At 45.3% G+C, this 24,080-nt stretch overlaps 1 protein-coding gene across 1 annotated transcript in view; it reads left to right on the forward strand.

Moving 5' to 3' along the window:
• The first annotated feature begins 1,361 nt into the window (after positions 1–1,361).
• Positions 1,362–24,080, forward strand: part of SYT13 (synaptotagmin 13) — a 44,529-nt gene continuing 21,810 nt past the window's right edge. Inside the window, exon 1 of the mRNA XM_037999473.2 lies at positions 1,362–1,686. Coding sequence (XP_037855401.1) covers positions 1,504–1,686 — 183 coding nt within the window. The 5' untranslated portion in view covers positions 1,362–1,503. The remainder of the gene's footprint in view (positions 1,687–24,080) is intronic.

Here is a 24,080-nt window from a genome sequence, read left to right on the forward strand (position 1 = left end):
TGGAGAGGTGACATAGAGGAGAACCAAAATGCACCAGTTGACAGCCCCATTGTGATCCCAGTGGCAGCCAGCACCTACTGCTCACCACAGGAGTTCACCATTGCACTATCTGCAATAGTGTCTGGAGAGCTGGTGTTCCAGTCCAACTGAACCCCTAGATGACTGCAGTCCCAGAAGACAACATGTTGAGCAGGAAAACCACCCAACTGAGCCCAGCCAACCCACGAAATCATGACAAGTAACAAAATAACTGGTCTAAGCCAGTAAGTCATGAGTGGGTTTTTATGCAAGTGTAGATAGCTGAAAAACTGGAGGATGGGTGGGTTCCCAGGTGGTGGTCACAGCTACAGCTCAGAAGAAAAGGTCTGGCTGGAGAGGCTATAGATTTAGGAGACATTGGCTAATAGAATGTGAAAGCTCTATTGTGGATGAAATCACCTACAACCCTTTTCACACATGCCCAGCATGCCTAGAGCACAGCCAACCCACAGCAGATATCTGCTGAGTTAAATTCAACACTCCATATAATGAAAAGCACTAAAAAGTCACGGTTTTCTTGAGGTAAGACAGTCCTTAGGCCTGGAATTCTAATTTCCCCTTGTTCTAAGCATACTTTTATGCTCACCCTCTCTGAATCAAGTGTGTACTCCGAGCTGCTGCATTTTATCTTCTTTATCCTCCTAAGACAAATCCTTTTGAGTGTGGACTTGGAATCTGCAAACATAAACCTGGGTTCAGGGTGATGATTTTTCTACCTGTGCACCTCCCTTCTGAGCCTCAGCTTCCTCATCTATATATAAAGATGAGAATACCTGCTGATTAAATTAGGTAATAAAGGTGAACTCTTGGGCAGCCCTAAGGGGATGCAGCTGTATTATCCATCTTCAGCAGGTCACAGGTACAGCCTCAACCCAGACATCCCATTGGTTCCCTCTATCTGTGGCCTGTTCCTTTTCCCTGTAAGAACCATCTCCCAGGTTGGGGAGCTGGGAAATATCCAGCTTTGTGTTTGAAAAAACTCTGGGAGGACCCAATTTTACAGCCAGCTTGGCCAGCCGCTCGGATAGAAGGGTGAGCAAGGAGCTAGTAGTCTGGGAAAGTGACTCCTAGAGTGGCAGATATGGTTGGAGCCCAGGTTTGTCCACTAACACAGTGTGACCTCCACAGGCTCCAACACATCTTGGGCCCAGTTGTCCCCTGTTGTACACAAAGCATTAAGAATGGCCTGAAACAACCCCAAGGCTCCTTCCACCTGGAAGGCTCCGGCTCCTGTAGGGGTGGGGGTTCGGTCACGTGTTGGCGAGAAGGGGGGTGCCGGTTGACGTGGCTCCGGGTCCAGCCTCCTCTGACGTCCTCGCAGCCGTCCTCCCTCCCTCCGTCCCCGCCCCTCTGGCGGCGGGAGAGCTGCTGGCTCGCCCGGATCCCGGGAGCTGCCTGGAGGCGGGCCCGGCCCGGGGAAGGTGCGCGGCGGCGGGACCCAGCCCAGCTGGGGGAGCGGGCACCATGGTGCTGTCGGTGCCTGTGATCGCGCTGGGCGCCACGCTGGGCACGGCCACCAGCATCCTCGCGCTGTGCGGGGTCACTTGCTTGTGTCGGCACATGCACCCCAAGAAGGGGCTGCTGCCGCGGGACCAGGACCCCGACCCGGAGAAGGCGAAGCCCAGCTTGCTCCGGTCTGCACAACAGGTGAGCAGGGGCGGCGCGCCGGCCCTCCAGGGGAGAGGTGGGGTCGCCGGGCAGCTGCAGAGGGGGAAATGGGGTGGGGGACGGTCGTGGATCTTTGCGCGACAAAGCTTGGCAGGGAGAGGGGACAGCAAACGCGCTGGAGGACAGGTCAAGGAGTCAAAAAGGCAGGGGGATGGGGGAGGCTGGGGGATGGGGGAGAGGTGAAGGAGAATTAGGAAGGGGGGGTAGGGGGGCTTGTGGGGACTGAGAGAAGAATGGGGGCCAGCAGCGAGAGCTAAAGGGAGGGGACAGGAAAGGGGACCTGGATAAGAATTAGGGCTGGGAAGGGTAAGAAGAGAGGGAGGCTGGGAGGGGAATCGCCAGGGTTAGGGAAGACCCTGAGAGGAACCGGAGAATGAGGAACTTGCAGAATGGGGACGAAGACTGGGGTCTGTGAGAGGGAGGGGGATGGTGGTTGTGGAGCCAGAGTAGGGCAAGCCCTGCCAGAGCTGAGAAGAGGTAATGCCTGGAAAGCCAGACGGGAGGTGGCTGGGGTCCCGCAGGAGCTGAGGAGCTAGAGGGGTCTGGAGAGCTGAATCCCCGAGGAGCCTGAAGGACTCTTCCCCACCCTCTAGCAGCTCTGAGCTCCTCAGAGGTCAGTCAGAGGGGATTGCTATGGCCTCCCCCAAGATGATGTCTCTGCAGATGTCCCTGGAGACAGGAGGGCTTTTATCCCATGCATTTGCTCATGGCCAGAGCTCCTTTGTGCAGGAAATAGCCCGTGCTCCCATTGTAAAGAGCAACAGAAGGGGTCTGGGGAAGCGGTTTGGAAGGATTTCCCTGCATAGGCTGTGACCTCCAGGATGCATTTCCAAAGTGCAGAGTGCAGAATGTTCTCTGGAGAACCAGGAGGCAAAGAGTCTTGCTAGAGTGATTTGAAGAAGGATGGCCCTGGGGCAGGGGCATGACTTGAAGGACCTCCTAAAGACACTCTAGATCCCTCTAGGTTCCAGGAGTGGCATTAAAATGCTGTGACTCCATCTTCCTTTTTCCAATCAATAATTCAAAAGCTCAGAGGACCCAGTTGTGTGGGGCCTGTGTCAGTCACTGTACAGTGAGAGTGGAAAGGAAATGGCTGCTGTCCTTGAGGCACTTATAATCCAAGAATAGTGACATTGACAGTGGCTAAATAGGAGCCGGCTGCACAGCAGAATGTGGGACTTGGGGCGATCTGGAAATGGGAATAGTGGGCTTTCCACTGGCCAGGGGTTGGGAGCCCTTCTCCAGAAGTCATGGCCAGCCGCCTCTCAACCTCCTTTCCTGCCCAACACACTTGAGGAACTACCACTCTTCTGCCTTTCAGTGACGTCTCTCCAGGCACCGTCCCCTCCCCTTCCCAGAGAGAACCACTGGGAAAGTAGTTGGTGTAAATGACCTCTAGGGTCTCTTCCAATGCCTTGTCTTATTGATGACCAGTAGCCCACAGAACAGCTGATCATCTGTTAAAGACAAACCAGGTTGTGTCTCTCCCCTGCTTCAAATCCTCCACAAGTTCTCACTGAGCTTGGAAGAGGTCATAGCAAACCATGACATAGCATACACTCTGTGCCAGGCGCACTGTTCAGAGTGCTTTACACTAATTAGTGCGTTTCTTGACCCAGTGAGGGAGCCATAGAATTATCCTAACTTAAAGATGAGGAAACTGAGGCTTAGAGAAGGTAACCGACTTGCCTAGAACTGCACAGCTAGAGAAGTTTTAGAGCCAGACTCCAGCTGAGCTTGTCTGATTCTGGAGGCCACGCTATTAGCCACTCCTCTCCACCTACTCACCTGTTTTGACATGGAAGGTGCCTGCCTCTCCAGCCAAGCTCAGGCCAGTTTCTTTCTTCATCAGCAGTCTTGGTCTCCCTGGATTTATGATTATTCTTTTAAAACTCCAAGCCCTTTTCTGCCCCTTCATTTTTCTCTGGCCTTTCATATAAATGACTCCTTCTCATTCTTCAGGTCTTTTTCCATTTAAAGTCTTAGGGAGGATTTTGCCCACTGACACATGAAACAAAACACCCCCTTCCTGTTATCCTCTCCTATACTGTTCTTTCCAAATCCTTTTATGGCATTCTTTACACTAGGATGCAGTCTTTCATATTCACTTATTGGTGTAATATTTATTCCCAGCACCCACTCAGTGCCTGGAAACTAGTAGGTGTCCAATAAGAAATTGTGAATGAATAAAGTCATCTCATAGACCATCCAGTGGGGATTCTCATCTTCAAATATGGATGCACTCACCATGTCTTTGTAACCGAGTGTGAGCTCAGTAGGGGCACAGTAAATATTTGTTGATACATGATACCTGCCCATCCACATTCCCTTATCTGGTTCCCTCTGTGACAAAGATGTGGGCAACTTGGGGCTGAATTTATGGGTGTGAATGTGTTGAACCTGAGATCTCACAATGACTTGGTTGCCATTCTTCTCAGATTCATTCAGCCACTGGCCCAGATGCAGTAAATTGAGAAAAGACAACCAATTGACATTTCAAAGCAAGTAAAGAAGGTGGCGTTAGGGGTGGCAGATTACAGGAGGGTGATGTTCTTGGCACCTGTTGACGAGGAGGGCAAGAGTCAGGGAAGCTCTCTGAGGATGTTCCTTGAGGAAAGAAGATATGGGGGCTGGAAAATAGGGGTCTAGATTACTTTAATCCCAACAGAGGTGTCCAAGGTCTAATAACCAGTGTCTCTGTAACTTGTAAGTTGTGGCTGCTGGAAAAATTCTTTGGGTTTGGAGGCCATTCCTAGAAATCTGATTTCTGACCCTGAATGCCTGGATGAAGTTGAAAGTTTGTAGTGATTTTGAAAAGAAATTGGGAGTTTTCCCAGGGGTTTTGTTTATTTTTTCCATGGGGTCTGACTCCATTACCCAGGCTGGAGTGCAGTGGTGTGATCAAGGCTCACTGAAGTCTCAACTTCCTGGGCTCAGGTGATCCTCCCACCTCAGCCTCCCATGTAGCTGGGAATACAGGCATTTGCCACTACGCCTGGCTAATTTTTTTGTACATTTTGTAGAGACAAGGTCTCACCATGTTGCCTAGGCTGGTCTCAAATTCCTGGGTTCAAGCAATTTGCCTGCCTCAGCCTCTCAAACTATTAGGGTTACAGGCGTGAAGCACTGTGCTTGGCCCCCGGGGGTTCTTATTCTGGGTCCACAAACCTCAGTCTGTAGATAGCATTAAAAGGTTCATGGTCTTGGATAGGAAAAACAATGACATCATTATTTTCACTTACCTCTAACTGAAATAGTATTTTCTGTAAGTAGAAATAGCAGCGAAAACCATAGTGTATCATCCATACCTGTGACTTTGTCCCCAAGGGAAATCACAGATACCTTGGTTGTACATTACAGCTGTTGCAGATGGTTCACATTAGATTTACGCTCATCTCTCATTCTAAATTATGGTACTTATTAAATCTCCTGCTAGACTCTGTTATTTAATGAATTAATAAAGAAGCAAACATATAGCTACTTCACAATTTGGTTTTATTAGGCAGTCCTTTGCAGCCCCGTGTCTTTATTTTCTGCTTTTTCCAGCAATTCAGAGGAAGTGTCCCTAGGCAGCCTTCGGCCATGCATTTCCTCTCATGCTTCCAGCTGGTTTCAAGTCACAGTTCTTTGCTTTTCTGAAATACACACTCTGGACCCTTTATCCTGCCTTCTTAGACAGTGCCTCACTCTCACTCATGTGCTACCCTTCCGGGCATGCAAGGAATTCAGTTTTACTATGCCACCCACTCCTGGCCTGGCAGGTCACCTGGGACCTCTCTGTCATCAGCCTAGCTCTAGAGGCTTGATCATTAGGCAGTGACCTGGCAGCTTGAGCAGGGAGACAGAGCCGGGGGGCAAAGCGAGAATATTGGTTTCTCCTTCACCATTACTTCTGAATCTATTAGTGAGCAGCGGCCAAACCCATGGGTTCCTGCCTCTGAATTTCCTCATCACCCTTGTCCACACAGGCTGCCACTCAGCCCACTTCTGGGTCCTTTCATAGGAAGTCCTCCTTTCACCCAACCTAAAGAACTTGGGAGCAAGCAAGGAGAACTGCTCTTTTCCCCTTGCCCCATGGCTCAGTCCTGTACCCCTACCACTTGGCAGGCACACGCGTCCTGTTTTCGGGAAGCCTTCCTTTTCGTGGCCTAGTTTTCTCCCAACATGGTGCCTACCTTGCTGTGCACTTAAGTGAATCTTTTCAAATGCCAGAGAGGTCCCCTGGGTGACCCCAGTGCTGTCCCTTTGAAGCTAACACGTAGCCAAAGGCTTTATTGAAATTGCTTGGCCCTCAGCAGGAGTTCCCACACCTTTTTTTTTTTTTTTTTTTTTTTTTTTGAGACGGAGTCTCACTCTGTCACCCAGGCTGGAGTACAGTGGCATGATCTCGGCTCACTGCAACCTTCACCTCCTGGGCTCAAGCGATTCTCCTGCCTCAGCCTCCTGAGCAGCTGAGATTATAGGTGTGCGCCACAATGCCTGGCAAATTTTTTGTATTTTTAGTAGAGGCGAGGCTTTGCCATGTTGGTTAGGCTGGTCTCGAATTCCTGAGCTCATGTAATTTGCCCACCTCGGCCTCCCAAAGTGCTGGGGTTACAGGTGTAAGCCACTGCGTCTCATCCCCAGGTCCCTTCTATCCATGTCCCCAGTCACCCACTGTCACATGTGACCAAACTCTACAATTCCATCCTCTTTCCAGCAGAGTCAGGATCACTGAAGTGGCTTTCAGTGGAACCCTAGTAGACTAGTTCTAAGGTTTTACAAAATAATATAAATAAGTGTTGACTTTCTTTCTTTTCTTTTCTTTCTTTCTTTCTTTCTTTCTTTCTTTCTTTCTTTCTTTCTTTCTTTCTTTCTTTCTTTTCTTTCTTTCTTTCTTTCTTTCTTTCTTTGTTCCTTTCTTTCTTTTCTTTTCTTTTCTTTTCTTTTTTTCTTTTTGAGACAGAGTCTTACTCTGTCGTCCAGAATGGAGTGCAATGGTGCAATCTTGGCTCACTGCAACCTCTGCCTCCTGGGTTCAACAATTCTCTTGCCTCAGCCTTCCAAGTTGCTGGGATTACAGGCGCCCACCACCACGCCTGGCTAATCTTTTGTATTTTTAGTAGAGATGGGGGTTTCACCATGTTGGCCAGGCTGGTCTCGAACTCCTGACCTCAGGTGATCCACCCACCTCGGCCTCTCAAAGTGCTAGGGTTACAGGCGTGAGCCACCACTCCCAACCTGAATTTCTGTCAAACAATATATGTGTGGTGGAGTCTTCTCCTTAAGATCAGATAATTTTTCCTTAATTTTCCTTGTATTCTTGACAATGTCTGGTATGATGCTGAGCACATGGCAGTGTTTTGAATTAAATCATTATCTTGTAACCTAACACTGAATAAGAGAGGGAAGACACAAAGGAGTGCATACTGTTAGGGCTCCATTGACACAGGATTTGAAGCCAGCACAGTTTATTTATGGTGTTACCCTGGGGCACAGGAAATGACTGCAGCTGGGTGGGAGAGCTTCTGGGCTTTTGTTCATGCTCTGCCTCTTGACGTGGGTCCTGGTTACAGAGGTGTGTTTACTTTGTGAAGATGCATCCAGCTCTACATTTATGATTTATGTACTTTTCTGCCTGCAGTTATACATCAGTAAGGTTTTTATTAAAAAGTGTCATATTGTGACATGTTTGTGAACATTAATTGAGTACCAGGCCAGTATTTTTATTGCCAGGAGGACTTTGGGGCCATAGTCAAGAGACATGAGCCTCCTTTTTGTGTTTTTTTTTTATAAACTGCTTCTTCAGCCCTGTTTGCTTTCTGCTGTTTCTCCCATGGCCACCTCCTGTGTGCTGCATAAAGGATTCCCCCTTGGGATTGGGACCTTAAGACCATCAGTGTAGCCCTATTAGGCCTCCCACCTCTTCTCCTCTTCCTTAGTCCTCTAAAGCAACACCTTCTCTGATTGGTTGTTTCAATTCACACATATAAGAGTGACGTGACGATTGACAGATGCTGCATTTCATTAGTTAAATAGTTCATTCATCAAAGATTAATGAGCACATGCTAGGCCTTGGGATATGGCAATGGAAAGACAGATATATGCTCTTCTAGATAAATGGGGAGACAGACTATAAAACAAGCAATTGCCACGATCGGGGAAGCACAAGGTGCCATGGGAAACCCGGGGTGGGGGGTATTATTCCCCCCTTCAGCCTAAAATAGAGCTTTCTGCAGTGCAGGTTGGTTGTTCTTCTGAACTCTCCCCTGTACCTTAATGATGCTAGGATGCCCCATGTCTTGCTAACCCCACTCCTGGAACTGATTCAACTCTGGAAGGCTGTAAGGTCTGACCTCCATGGATTCTCAGACTTTTAAAGGACTCATTTTCTAGCTTACTATTAGCTGATCTCTTGCCTGGTGAACTCACCCATTCGTATAAACCACCACCACCACAACAAAGTATTTCCATAGAGTAATAAATAACAATGATAGAATAACTAACATTTATCAAGTTCTTTATATGTGCCAGTCACTGTTCTAAGCATTTTAACCACATTAAAATGTTTTTTGAGACAGAGTCTCACTTTGCCACCCAGACTGGAGTGCAGTGGCATGGTCATGGCTCACTGCTGCTTTGATCTTCTGAGCTCAAGTGATCTTCCCACCTCAGCCTCCCAAGTAGCTGGGAATACAGTCATGTGCCACCATACCTGGCTAATTTCTTTTAAATTTATTTTTTTAGAGAGGGTTTCTCACTATGTTGCCCAGGCTGTTCTTGCACTCCTGGGCTCAGGCCATCCTCCTGACTTGGACTCCTAAAGTGCTAGAATTACAGGTGCGATCCACTGCACCTGGCCATAACCATATTAATTTTAATTATCACAATAACCCTATGAAATATACATAAGTTTTATTTTTCATTTTAGAGAAGAAAAGTAAAACACAGAAAGCTTAAGTACGTATTCACTGGGAGAGCTGGGAATCAAATTTACAAAATTTGGCTTCAGCGTGCACACTTTTGACTACTAGGCTGGATATTAGCAGAAAAAAAGCAGTCAAAATTTTATTCGAGCCATTGTGTTTCCCCAGATATGGCATAAAAGTGTCTATAAATACGCATCTTTGAGGGTCAACTTCAGAAACCTTTCCCAGTGCTTTGGATTGCTTTGCTGCCGCCATCACACTTCAGGCATTGGGCGCAGCCCAGGGCCCTCCACATAGATTTTACACAGTAAACATGTTTGGGCTGGTTGCTTAGCAACGTGGAAGACAGTATGAATTTTTCATCAAGAAATTAGCATAGATTCTTTCAGGGAGAAGAGCACAGACCCGCTGGAAATACTCTTCAAAGCACTCACATGTGGACCCCTAAGGCTGTGTCCCTCAGTCTTTTTTCCAGTGACAGATCTGACCTGTCCCATCTCCCTTCCTCCCCTAGTTCCTTGTTTGGGTACAGTTTGTAGATAATTCAGATACATGGCTCTTCTCTTCATGGAACTGACAATTCACTAGCACCTTTTGTTAATTCCAGGAGAAAACAGTGCTGCATCCTTTCCAGATTTTCAGATACTAGCCAAGTTATGAGGAGGTACCTGGGGCATAGGAGGCATAGGAGGAGGGATAGAGAGGCCTTTGGATCATGATGAAGGAAACACCTGAAAGACAAACCAAAAGGGGTCCAAGCAAAGGCAGAAGGAAGAGAAGAGACCAGCAGGAGAGGGAAGCATCAGACCCAGAAGATAAAGAGGAGAAAAAATAAGACACAACCATTCCAGGATCAAAGACCTACGAGAGCAATCTGAGTATGTGGAGACAGTCCCTTTGTTGTCCACACTGACCTACAATCTCCCAATAACCAGCAGCAGTTCACCTCCTGCTTCCACCTTCTTCTTACTGTATTCAGTACTCCCAGAGCTTATTTCTTGCTAAGAAACAATGGGAAAGTCTGCTCTGAGGATGGAGAACAGCTTCATAGAAACAAGTTTTAAGAACTAAGAGATTCTATACGTCTGTATCAGAATCAACACACATGTACACAAAGGGCCCCCTATAACTTATTTGATAAGAAATAATGGAACTAATACAGTTATAAAGGAAAACAGGCGAAAAAGGTGTGTTCCTCCCTCTTTTTCTTCCTTGGTTGTGTTTATTAAGCAACTATGTGCCAGGTGCTGTGCTGGGAGGTGAGAATACAGTGGTAACTCCCCTCTTCCCAATGACACAGTGACCCATCTTCGGCCCTCACAAAACTTATGGTATAATGGGTAAAACCAGAGTTTACAGAAGAAGAGGGAAAATAAATGAAAATGTGTGCTGGTGGTAGATGACCTCAACAGAAGGTTCTGGTGCTTTGTAAGTGTAAGATGAAGAGCTTTTACGAGAGCACCTTACAAGATTAAAGCTTTCCTAGAGAGTGATGACCAAACTGAGAGCTAGAGTGGGAGAAGATCTTAACCAGGGCAAAAGGGAAGGATGTTGAGGGCTCCACACAGAGAAATGAGCCTGTGCAAAGGTCCTGTGGCAAGAGGAAGCCTAACATTTACGAGAGCCTGGGGAAAAGCCAGTGTGGCTGAAGAGCAGAGAGCAAGGGAGATCCTAGTGAACAATGAAGCTGGGGAAATAGGCAGGGGCCTGGATGAGCAGGGCATTGGAGACCATGGGCAGATTCATTTATTCATGAATTCGTTCATGCATGCATAAATCAAACATTTATTAATGTCTCCAGGAGGGGTATTGAGCTATGTACTGATAATGTGAAGGTTACCATGATTTTCAAAGCTTTTTTTATTCAGGTGAAATTCACACGATATTAATCACTTTAAAGTGTAGGATCAATGCCATTTAGTACATTCACATTGTTGTGCAGCCACTACCTCCACCTAGTTCTAAAACATTTTCCTCACCTCAGAAGAAAACCCCTCATCCTTTAAATAATCACTATTCCTCCCTCCTCCAATCTGTTTTCTGTCTTTATGGATTTGCTCATTCTGGACACTTCATATAAATAAAATCATATGATATGTGATCTTTTGTGACTGGCTTCTTTCACTTAGCATCATGTTTTCAAGGTTCATCCATATCATAGCATGTATTAGTACTTTATTTCTTTTTGTGGCCGAAAAATATTCCGTTGTGTGGACACACGTAATTTTGTTTATCCATTCACCCACTGATGGACATTTGGATTGATTCTACCTTTTGGCCATTGTGAATAGTGCTGCTGAGTACATTCCTGTACAAGTATTTCAGTACCTGTTTTCAATTCTTTCAAGTATATACCTAGGAGTGGGATTGCTGGGTCATGTGGTAATTCTATATTTAACATTTTAAGGAACCGCTAAACTGCTTTCCACAACAACTGCACCATTTTAATCTCCACCAGCAATGTATGACAGTTCTCATTTCTCCACCTCCTTGCCAGCAGTTGGTATTCTTTATTTATTTTATTTGTTTATTTTTTAAAGTCATCCTAGTGGGTGCTAAGTAGTATCTCTTTGTGATATTTTCTGAGCTTTTAACATCTAAAAGAAAAACCCAAATTCTCACTTTTACAATATTCATCAGTAGCTGGCAAGTGTTTTTTAAAAAAATTGTATTATACTTTAAGTTCTGGGATACATATGCAGAACGTGCAGGTTTGTTACATAGATATACATGCGCCGTGATGGTTTGCTGCACCCATCAGCCTGTCATCTACATTGGGTATTTCTCCTAACGCTATCCCTCCCCTAGCCCCCCACCCTTCTGACAGGCTTCGGTGTATAATGTTCCCCTTCTTGTGTCCATGTATTTTCATTGTTCAACTCCCACTTATGAGAGAGAACATGTGGTATTTGGTTTTCTGTTCCTGTGTTAGTTTGCTGAGAATGATGGTTTCCAGCTTCATCCATGTCCCTGCAAAGGACATGAACTCATCCTTTTTTATGGCTGCATAGTATTCCATGGTGTATATGTGCCACATTTTCTTTATCCAGTCTATCATTGCTGGGCATTTGAGTTAGTTCCAAGTCTTTGCTATTGTGAACAGTGCTACAACAAATATACGTGTGCATGTGTCTTTATAGTAGAATGATTTATAATCCTTTGGGTATATATCCAAAATCACAGTAGCTGGCAAGTTTTTAACAAACATTTGCTGTCCGTATTGAGCGACCATTAAAATGAGTCCACATGGGCAACCCGTAAAAACATTTCATTGTTCATGAGTCTCGTGAGAAGAATAGAGTGTGTGTGCAGTAGTCCTGGCTGCCCTGTTCTTCCAGCAAGTTTGCACCTGCTGCTCTGTCTGTCAAATATGTTATTACTCTCATCTTTCCCATTCTGTTGTTCCCCCAAGCTTTAGTCCCTCATGGGTCTCACTCAAATTCACGCTGATACCTGGGCCCTGCAAACCCCGTCTAATTGAGGCAGTATTTAGTGTCTTTTAACATTTCCTTATGTATCAACACTGCCAGGCCAGTGCGATGCCTGGAGGAGCCTTGCCCCTCTCCAGGGCCAGTTGCTGCCCACACAACAAACCTTCAGGAGGCGTTCAGTGGGTCCCAATTCATTAGATGAAGGATGCTTTAATTGCCTTATGTTATAGAAAAATCCCGGGAGAATTTTACACACTGCTTAAGAATGGTACAGTGCTATTTGGGAAAGCTGATTGTGGTTTTGGGGTGGACCTGGAATGCGTTACAATTTTTCCCATTAAAATAATGGAGAACCAGTGCCTGCTTTCTGAAATCTGCTAATCAGCATGTTTTTAGGAACAGATCAGAGTCAAATAATGAGGAGGAGTTGCATATATGAATATGAATGAAAACAAGCATAAACGGGAGGGGGTCCTGTGAGAATTCTGTGAAATTGAGTCAGTCCATCTGGCATAGACCTTAGAGTATTTTGACATATTTCATTGATTCCTCTCCCTGCCCCCACCTCCACTCATTAAGTCAGAGACATGCTTTTCCCTCATGGAAAGTTGAGCAGGACTTAGCGTATAGCAAAGAGAAATGAGGAGACATGTTGAATGACTAAATACATTGATGAATGAATGGGTAGACAAATGAGAAGGCAAGGATCCATGGGGCTGACACCTCTGCTTGTAGCCAAAATAAAAACCACAGGCATAAAGAAGCAGGAGAGGATGCTGAGTTCACTGAAGGATCTCTGTGCTTGCCTTTCATGACATATCAAGATATCAATACTAGCAGGAGGCATGTGGCAGCTTCACTTTGTACAGGTTTCTCTCCCTTCAGGTCTCTGTTCATCTGGCTAACGTTAGAGAGAGTTTTTAAAATCTTCAGCTGCCAGGCTAATGAGGTAATACCCAGGGAGACGTTTTATTTGGAAGAGCATTATAAACCACACAGGTTGGACTTGCTGGTAAGAAGGGCACGAGGTAAAGGCTGTAGTTTATTGAGGCAGGATTGCAAAGACTTTGCTTTTCAAATAGAATTAAGAAGGATGTTTTGGAAAAGATGGTGTTTGAAGATGCAGATAAGGTTGGGTAGAAGCAGTTTGGTAGGGCAACTAGAAGAGTTGATTGAAACAGCTGCGCGTGTAGAATATCTTCTGTTAGCTTTAAGCTTATTCTACATTTCTGAATCCCCCCTGCACTCCACTTCTCAGAGCATATCGCCAAGCATCTTAAAATACACTTTCATTTCCAGCAGTCACTTCACGTAGAGGAAAGGGGAAGATATCAGAGAGAAATACAGTGAAGGCAGTGATGTGACATGAAGCGAAAATATTCGCATGATTTGGAGGGCTTCTTTGCACATTCTTTGCAAGTGCGTCATCTAATGATCTCGTCTCTTACTAACAAATGGAGCAGATTCTTTAAGTGGCAACATGACTATCACCCTTTGCACAACAGCCTCCATACAAAACACGTAGAGACAAAGAACAGAAAGGAATGAACGCGAGGTTAGGTGCCTAGCCCAATCCCACCATGTTGTAGCCTTGCATTTGATTTTGGGTACCCACTGGAATTAATTTTAGGTAACAATCTTTGAGACCACTCAAAAGAATAAATTAACTCAGAATGAAAATGTTCATTTTTATAATCAAGATGCTGAGCTAAAATAGGAATCAAATGAGACTCAAAAACCTGAATTTGAATTCAGACTCCACCATTTCCTAGCCAAATCACCACGGCCATTCTGAATCCCACTTTACTCATTCATGAAACAGGGATTCTACAAGGTTATCTAAGGTCATATGGAAGAATGAATAAGATGACATATATGAAAGCACCCAACGGATTCAGCACCTGCCGTTGCTCAAAGGATATTTTTAAGAATCTGTGAATTATTTTCTTATTTATCCTTTACCAAAGCAATGATGTGTCTACTCACCATGCGGGAAAGGAAAAATTCATCAAGAGTATTCCAGATGTGATAAATGAAATGTGTCTGTTAGAATGAAAAGGGGAACATGAACATTCCATTTCTAGGATGATTATTCATTCAACAACTATGTCTTGCATACCTGCTATGTGCAAGGGACTGAGTTAGCCCTTGGGACAGTGCAGTGACAAGGCAGAACCCATCCCTGACCTCATGCAGTTAATATTCTAGAGGGAGAGATGTTCATCACACAGTCATAACAGAACATAGTGAGTGCTGGGCTGGAAGTTATTTCCTTGTGCCTCCAGAACCCTCTGAATGCTCCCCTCTCAACCCCAAACCTACTTCTTCCCCACCCCCTGCTCCAAGCCTATCCCTGTTTTCTCCCCCTCCACACCCTGGCCCCAGGAGGCCCCCACCTATTGGCTGCATTGACCAACTCCTCTGCCTTTTGGCATCAGGTGGAGTTGGCCCAAAGGAGATCTGAGGACAAGAGGAGTGTGAGGGGCCTTCATCACCCCTGCCCCCTCCCTGCTAGGTGCCCAGGGGGTGGCTACATCCTCAGCTGAAGAGTTCAGATCCTGCGAGGCCGCTGTTTCCCTTCAGCACCTTGTCCTGTTTCCAGTGACCTCTCCTGATTCTTGCCCCTTCAGGCCTAGGGATGTTAACAGTGCCCAGCTCTCCCAGCCCCTGCATACCCACCACTCCTTGTTGCTTTCCTTAACCCTCCATACATTTGTAAATATCTGCTTTATGAAAATCTCCTCAATTACCCAGTTATAATGTGCCATCTGTTCCTGCAAAAACCCTTATTGATAGCATACTCAAACCATGTTAGCTATTATTACCAACCCTAATGATTAATAGTAATAAAGGAAGAGTCTGTGAGGCAGAGGAAGTATGCCAATGAAATTGGCAAAACTCAGGACCAACAGTGATAACACCCTTTATTTGCACAAGGTTCTATTGTTTAGAAGCCACTTTCATTTTCCCATTTGGTTCAGCGTCTAGCCTGGTGCTTTGTACATCTTGAAGCCTTTAATACATGCTTGCCAAACAGACACACCTGCGGGTAGGAAGCTTTGGAGCTATTATTCTCATTTCAGAAAGCTTGGAGTGAGCTGAGGAAAAAATAGTTCTCATTTATAGTAATTTGGAGCCAGGTACTCTGATGTCACTGACCTTCCACGATCAGATCATATTTTGGGACATTTTGTAGACTGTTTGATTGTCAGCTCTTGTAATACAGAAGGAAATCTATTAGGTTTGCATCTCATTTAAAAGAAGGAAGAACTAGATCTATGGATGATACTGACTGGCTTTGAATCCGCCAAAATGTCAGCTGCTGGAAGAATGTTAGAAGCAGCACATTAATGGCCATCCCTTGAAATGCACCTCCTGACTAGTCATGAAATTCACACAGAAGAATCAATTTGTTACCCAAACATGGCAGAGACTGCGGACATCCAGTGACACATAGGGGTTCTGCTTCTTTCTTTTCTTTTCTTTCTTTCCTTCCTTCCTTCCTTCCTTCCTTCCTTCCTTCCTTCCTTCCTTCCTTCCTTCCTTCCTTCCTTCCTTCCTTCCTTCCTTCCTTTCTTTCTTTCTTTCTTTCTTTCTTTCTTTCTTTCTTTCTTTCTTGCTTTCTTTCTTTCTTTCTTTCTTTCTTTCTTTCTTTTTCTTGTTATACTTTAAGTTCTGGGATACATGTGCAGGACATGCAGGTTTGTTACATAGGTATACACATACCACAGTGGTTTGCTGCACCCATCAACCCATCATCTGCATTAGATATTTCTCCTAATGCTGTCCCTCCCCAACCACCCCACTCCCAACAGGCCCTGGTGTGTTCCCCTCCCTGTGTCTATGTGTTCTCAATTGTTCAACTTCCACTTATGGGTGAGAACATACAGTGTTTGGTTTTCTTTTGTTGTGTTAGTTTGCTGAGAATGATGGTTCTCAGCTTCATCCATGTCCCCGCAAAGGACATGATCTCATTCCTTCTTTATGGCTGCATAGTATTCCATGGTGTACATGTGCCACATATTCTTTATTCAGTCTGTCATTCATGGGCATTCAGGTTGGTTCCAAGTCTTTGCTATTGTGAACAGCACTGCAATAAACATACATGTACATGTGTCTTTTTTGGAAAGGGAGGCCTGAGAAGTTATAGTTGAAGTGTATTTTTCTTGGGGCAGCTCTCACTTTTGGATTCCTCCCTTTCCCCAGCACACGGTTCCCCCAAACTGGGTTACCTTCACTGTGTCTCTGTGTCTCCAGGCTGGTTTTCTCACTTAGTTTCCTCCGTGTCTGTCCATCCCTTCTTATGTACCTGCTGGTTTGATTTACTGAAAACACGGTTTTGCTCATGTCATTCTCCTACTCACAAACTGTCGAAGGTTCTCCATTGTTTACAAGATATTCAAGATCTTTTGCTTGGCATTCAAGACCCTTTATGACCTGGCCTCACCATTGCTTTCCAACTCCATTTCTCCAACCCCAGCCTTCCTCTCCAGCTGACTCACCATGTCCTAAGCATGCTCCCCTTTGGATGCACGCTGCTGCTGTCCTCCCTATTTCAGAAGCCTCTCTCTCTCTCTTTCATTGTTAGTCATCCCTGAATGCTGCATTGAAGCCCCTCCTCCAGGAAGCCATCTCTGATCACATCAACAATGAAGAGTTTCTCCTTAGGTCTTATGTAGCCTACAGTCCAGGTATTTAGCTTTTTAAGACTGCCTTCTATTTTTATCTATCTTTTCATAAGTTTGAATGAGGAATAGCAAATGTCTTTCATCTTCCATATCAATTCCTATTAATGGATAGTAGCTTCCTGGAGCCTGAAGCTGAACAAACACCCTGTGTCTGAGCTCAGCAGGAAAGAATGCTTCCATCAATTAGCCGAATCTGCCATGAGCATAGGGTAGGAGAATTGTAGCATAAGCACCTCGTGTTTCCCCTTTATGGGATATCTCGTCTCTACCATGGGATGGTAAACTTTCTGAGGGCAGGGACTTATTCACTTACTCATGTATCTCCCATGGTATGTAGGGTGGGTGAACAGATGATTGGCAGGCAACAAGTGTGCTCTGATTTCTGTTTGACAGTAATATAATGTGGAGCGGTTTGACTTAAAACCAAAACATAAGGAGAATCTAGTTAAAACAGCTCTGTCTTGGTTTTGAAGTTGCACTTTACAACTTGGCTGTTTTTAAACTTCTGGATTAGAGATTGATGTGCTTTTCAAGTATCTGCATATAAGTGGATGGATGTCTTAGATTAGCGGTTCCCTGCACTTTTTTTCTACACTACATCACCTCTAATGGGTGATATTCACATGGGTTTGATGGTTCTGTAGATTTATCTCCTTTCTCTTCCACTAAGAAAAGCTTATCAGAATGCAAAAGTGTGAAAGAGGTCTTATTATAAGGATAACCTTGAATATATGTTAGTCAATTTTTAAATGGGTACAAACTCAAATTTTTGCACTTTATTATTTATAATATATATTGGTGCAATAACGGTTATGGCAGTTGCCCTAGTTAATGGTTTCATCAATTGTCTGAGCACCATAGAATCAAGTAATCCTGTAGCTGCTCTGAAAGAACACCCTAATTTCAATGCCAAGGAAACTGACATATAAACAAATTTTTCAGCCTTTAATACAAAAATGACTGTCTTGGGAAAAGAACATTAAATTAGAAACACAAATTAGAAACTAAGAAAAAAATGTCTAAAGGATTCAAATGAACCAATATTAAACAATTGTGTTCCTGACAGAAGTTTTCAGTTATGCAGTGCTGAGATCCTTCAATACATGGACTCAGTTTAACAGGAAAAATGTGAGTCCCTAGTAAACCAGTACAGTGGGACAGGAGAGGGGACAGAAGTGGAAATTTTGGAAAGCAAAGTCAAATTTTGGAAGACACAGGGACCGTGCTCTGAGGTGAAAGACGTTGCTGACAGCCTTGTTGTGGCCACTGGAGATGGGAAAATAAGGGCAGGGTGGCTGAAGTAAAAAGGCTGTGTTCAAGCCCAGATTACTGACCTTTTAAAATACAGTAGTTTATGATGAGTGTTGATGAGATTACAACATAGTCTTGACATTGCCTTTGTTCAGGGCACAAATGAAACACATTTCCTGCACAAAGAATGTCAAACCCAGATTCAGAACTGAGAACAATACCAAAGCTGATGCTTAAACATCCAGGCAGTTCATGAAAACAACCAGACCACTGGTGGGGGAAAGAGGGAGTGGATGGGGCCGCCAGCCTAATGATGTGGCACCTGCCGGAGAAGCGAAAGCAATGATTCGAACTTTTCCATTTTTAACTGTGTGGTTGGTATCCAGAGACACAGCCCCAAGAAACCACACACAGTGTAGTATACAGGTTAGTAGCACTGGCTTTGGGGTGGACATAAGTTCAAAGCCCAGTGTTTTCATATATTAGTTGTGTGACCTTGGGTATGTTTCAATCTCCCTGAGCCTCAGTTTCTTCCTCTGTAGTAAAAATAATTAGGTTATTTTTTTATCTGTTAATATTAGGGTATATCGAATAGAGAAAATATTAGGCACTTATCTATAGTTGTGTGAAGATTAAATACAGTAAAGTTTGTGTTGTGCATTGCAGAGCATCTGTTACACAGAAAGTTTACAGAGATGGTGGCCTAAAGGGCTTTGTGATGTGACTGCTGAAATAATGCAGGGGCCACCTACAAGAAGGAAATCTCTAGGTAGGATCTTGCCATTTTGCAGTTTCCAGTCCCATGGAGTTTTTTCTTTTTTTTTTTTTTTTAATTCTGTTTTTAAATTCAGTTTCCGCCAGAAATGTTGAGATTGCAGCAACATTCACCCCCCTGCTCTTACTGGGTTTTAGCTGTGTTGCACCCGCGGACTGACTGCACTCTGGGCACGGTGCAAACTTGCCCTCTGCTGTCTTGGCAGAATGCCCCTCTCTAATTTCTCTACCTGTCAGACTTCAGGGGCACCCAACCCAAAGTTGGTGTCTCTATGAATCCTCCTACAGCTCTCCCTTCTCCCCTTCCTGCGCCTACCACCCTCCCCTTCTCCAGGCAAAGCTTGGTTTGCTCCTACAGACTCTGCCTGGTGTTTTACTGTGCTTCATCATAGTTATTACTCTAATAATCCCCCCTCCTCCCCACTCCCCGCAACCAACACACATACAGACTATGCATCGGGGTAGCGATCAGTGTTGGCCATGCCTTTTATCATATAAAGGGCTCTCAGTGTTGAATGATGGTTGATGGAGTGAATGGCTAGGCTGGGAGGGTAGAGATGGGACATCCTCCAGCCCCACTGGCTTCTCCTTATATCTATCCAAGACCTGGGGATGACAACAGACTATTGTGTCTTCCCGGGAAGGGAAGGATGGGGCCAAGCTGGAAAGCCTGCGGGCTCCACAGTCGTGTGCCTGGGTTCAATTCCCAGCTCTGCATCTTATTAACCATGTGACTTCAGACTTAACCCTTCTGTGCCTCAGTTTCTTCCTCTAAGTGGGGATGACAATAATGCTTCCTCACGAGGCTGTGAAGTTGAAATGAAACCGAATGGGTAAAATGCTTAGACTTGTATCTGACACATCGTAAAACTACATATGATGGGTTTTCTTTTTCTTCAAATTTTAGCTCAGGGACCTTTCCCTGACCCTCAAATTCTTAGTAGAAACAACTCCCCCCACCCTGCCCCCACCGCAACCGACCTCATTACCATGTGTCCTGGTCTGGATAGCACTTATTCCTAAGGGAAACAGCTTTTGGGATCTCCTGGCTTCTTGCTCTCTACCCCACTGGAAATGTCCACTCCATAAGGACAGTGATCAGACAGTGTTGTTCGGGCAGCTGGCCATTGTTGGGAGGTTTAATCATTGTCGAATGAATGATGGAATGATGACAAATAGCAGATAAAAGGTTTACATTAGGGCTGGCTAGTATTCTCGTTGTGTCTCATCCTGGCCAGGTGGGGAGGGGCAGCTGCCAGCAGGGCTCACCCACCAACAAATCTCCAATCAAGTCATATCAAGTACCGGCTGGAGGCAGTGAGTGCCCTGGACCAACCACAAACGGGCTGTTTTAGATTTCAAAACGACCACAAGGAGAAAGGAGAAAGAATAGGAGGAGGTGAGCTCCGAGGGAGGCGGATTTGAGAAGGGATTGGGGGCACAGACTCGGAACAAACAGGAGAGGAGGTGTTGGAAGGGATAACAAAAGATGGTACAGGGGCAAGATTGCCATGGAAACACTGCGCCGCCTGGACCGGAAGCCAAACCTCCTCTTCAAGGTGGATTTCCACTTTGCAGCTTAAACTGTGTCACCACTCTCCCACTCCCGGAAATAACTGTGGATTTGCCCAAAGGCACATGGCTTCACAATTCTTGAAGCAAGCAAGAAGTAGAGGGCCCTGGCGCTGGCAGCTTCCTAGAAGACGGAGGCCTACCAGGCAAATCAGTGTTGCGGGGGCTGGGGAGCTGAGCGGACTCTGAGACAGGAGGCCGTGCCTGTGAGCAGCTTACCATGAAAGAGGGGGTGTCTACGTCTACCCTACCTGGATGTTTGGGGCTCCCCCAAATCAGAGTGTTCCCAAGTGAGGCGTCCCTAGGCTCCACCTAGAACTCATCAAGTCAAACCTCTGGGGGGCCTGGGAATCTTCATTCCCCAAATGAAGCTGATGCACGTCAAAGTAAGGGAACTGGCGCTGACAGTCCCGTTTCCGACTGAAGGGTATGCAGGGGCAGCGTAGTGGGTAGTGGGACCAGGCGGCGTCCTGGGCATCCGCCTTAGGGGCACAGAAACGTGGAGGAGTGGTCAAGGCTCACTAGAAATGGGAAGTGGTGGCTGAAGTGGCGGGAAGGCAGCCAGGCCTGGTGGTTCCGCAGGAGATTCTGGGGCGAGTCAGCCTGGGTCTGAATGCAGCCTCTACCGCCCCCTAGCGGGCCATGACTTTTGGCACAGAACTGAGCTCTACGGACTCAGTGTCCTCCTCTGTAAAATGGGGTTGACAATATTTGTACTTCCTATAAGGTTATTATATTTGAACGGTGCAGGGCACAGGTAAACAGGGACACAAGGTGGAAGAGGCTGGACACAAGGTGGAAGAGGCTGGGACCCTGAGTTTGAAAATAACCAGCCCTTTTCAGACTGTGAGAAATCAACTTTTATTGTGTTCAGCCTTGAGGTTTAGCAGTTGACCTTCCTTGATGAATACAAGTCTGTTAATAAGTGACTGACTAGCCACGAAGGTTCAGTTAGTTGTCGGTATCTGTGAGGACACAATCGGTTGGGTGTGCCTTCCTCTACAGAAGGAATGGGCAGAGGAGATCAAACCTTTGGATTGCTTAAGAGCTGCACCCCACATTTTCTCCAGGAAAATTTTCTCTGCAGTTGGAAGGGAAATTTTGATAAGCTTCTAAGCTATCTTCAAAGGATAGTGAGGCTGTTCCCACTTAGCCTGCAGGAGTTGGTCCTTCCCTGGAGGCAAAATGAGCAAAATGAGGATTTCTCTCAGTTTCTTCTAGCTTGATGTAACGGACTTAATGCTGCTTGTCCAGACATTAGGGAGTGTGTGTGTGTGTGTGTGTGTGTGTGTGTGTATTTGAGTGGGAGTGGAAGGAGTGTGGTACCAGACCTAGAAGTCATGAAATAAAGGAAAATTTTCCTTGCTGGTAGTAATTTAAAACATTTTAATACTAAAACAATCATATGGAATCAAATACAAAGACTCATATGAATCTGTAAGATAGAATTGGAGATTTGGAGAAAGATCCCCAATTGCTCCCAACTGCTTCCCCTTCCCTAGAGTCCGTGTCACCTTCTTCTGCCTCTGAGGCTATTTGGAAAGAAAATTTGAGAAATACTGGTCCACAGCCAAGTTCTGGGCCAGTTGTGTGCAGGAATCTCTCAGCAAATTTGCTGAACATACAGATTCTTCAACCACCCCAGAAAGCCCAATTCAGCATGTTACTCAGAGGTGCATGTGTGTGTACATGTATCTATCTCTATCTCTATTTTTATTGTGATATAATTTGCATACAGTGAAATATACACATCTTAAGTTTATAGCTTGATCAATTTTGACAAATATGTATCTCTCAGGCTGTAACCCACACCCCTCACGTGCCTCTTCCCAGTTCATTCTCCCCAAAAGCAGTCACTGTTCTGAAGTCTATTATCACTGATAAGTTCCACCTGTCACAGAACTTCATCTAAATCAGGGTTTCCCAACTTCAGCCCTAACGACATTTTGGGTTGATAATGCTTTGTTGTAGGGGAATTAGGGATTGAATGTGTGCCCTCAAATTCATATGTTGGAATTCTCACCCCTAATGCTATGATATTAAGAAGTGGGGCCTTTGAGGGGTGAACAGGTCATGAGGGTAAAGCCCTCGTGAATGGGATTAGTGCCCTTGAAGAAGACATGTGAGAGAGATGCTGTCTGCTCTCCACCATGTGAGGATGCAACAAAATGGCTCTTTGCAAACCAGGAAGTGGGTTTTCCCCACACACCAGATTCACCAGCTCCTCAACCTTGGACTTTCAGCCTCTAGAACTGTGAGAAATAAACATTTGTTGTTGAAGTTACCCAGTTTATGGTAATTTGTTATAGCTGTCCAAACCGAGATAGGGGTTGACATTGTGGCATGCTTAGCCGCATTCCTGGCCTCCAGTAACAGCTCCCAACCCCCATGGTGACTGTGGGTCAGTAGCAGCTCCACCGCCTCCATTTGTGGCAACCAAAAATGTCTCCAGACACTGCAGATGTCCCCTGAGGGGCCAAATTGTCTCTGGCTGAGATCCAGCTCTGTCAATGGAATCAGGCAGTATGTATTTGTAGACAGCTGCCTTCTTTTCGTCAGCATGTTTTGGTAATTCATCTCTGTTGCTAAGCGTACCTGAAACTCATTCCTTTTGTTTGTTGATGAATATTCCATTATAAGAATATGCCCCAACTGACTTCATTGTCCTGTTGGTGGACGGCAGGGCTGCTTTCAGTGTTTGGCTGGGATGAGTTACATTGCTGTCAGTAGCCATGTCTCAGTCTTCTTGCGGATTCATGTTTTCCTTTCTCTTGGATAAATACGTGGGAGTAGAACTGCTGAGTCATAGGATAGATTTATGTTTAACTTTTAAGAAACTTCCAGTTTTCCAACGTGACTTGCCATTTTCCCTTCCACCGGCGCTGGTGAGCATCCCAAATGTCTCACGTCCTTGTCAACACTGGTGTTGTCAGTCTTTTTAATTTTAGCCATTTTAGTGGGTGTGTAGTGGTGTGTTCATTTTTTTAACACCTTCTTGGGTAATTCTCACAAAGAGCTGTATTAGTTATCTATTGCTGTGTAACAAACTGCCCCAAAACACAATGGCTTAAAACAACAATGCTTATTATCTCAGTTTCTGTGGGGTCAGAAATCGGGTCATGGTTTACCTGGGTCCTTTGGCTCAAAATCTCTGCCAGGCTGTGGTCAAGGTGTCCTCTGGGGCTGTGCTTATCTCAGGGTTTGACTGGGGCAACCTCTACCTCCAAGCTCGCTCTTGTGGTTGTTGGCAGGATTCAGTTCTTCCTGCGGTGCCCTTGGGTCTTTGCACATGGGGCTCTCTATAGGAAAGCTCTCAACATTGCGGTGTGTTTTATCAGAGGGAGTGGGTGAGAGAGAGCAAGGAAAATGGAATGTCATTTTTTCGGTAATCTAATCTTAGCAATATTGTCTTCTCATATCTGCATATTCTGTTCATTCGAAGCAAGTTACTAGGTCCAGCCTATATTCAAGGACAGGGGATTATACAAGGGCTGGACACCAAGGGACAGGACCCTGAGAGGTATCATCACAGATGCACCTACCACGGTGGCTCTGGTGTGAGAATGCTTGGTCTAGACCAGAGCTTCTCCAACCACCTGTGAGACAGGTTGCAGTTTAGCTTAGTTTAGTTTTGTTGCAATGCTCACACTCAATTTCTATATTTATCACAAATTAGTAAAAAAGTAACAACAACAAAAAATAGTTCATCAACTGGTCTCTACACACAAACTCCACTTTTCGTAGCACCT

This window comes from Chlorocebus sabaeus, chromosome 1, assembly GCF_047675955.1.
Source record: "Chlorocebus sabaeus isolate Y175 chromosome 1, mChlSab1.0.hap1, whole genome shotgun sequence".
Lineage (NCBI taxonomy): Eukaryota > Metazoa > Chordata > Mammalia > Primates > Cercopithecidae > Chlorocebus > Chlorocebus sabaeus.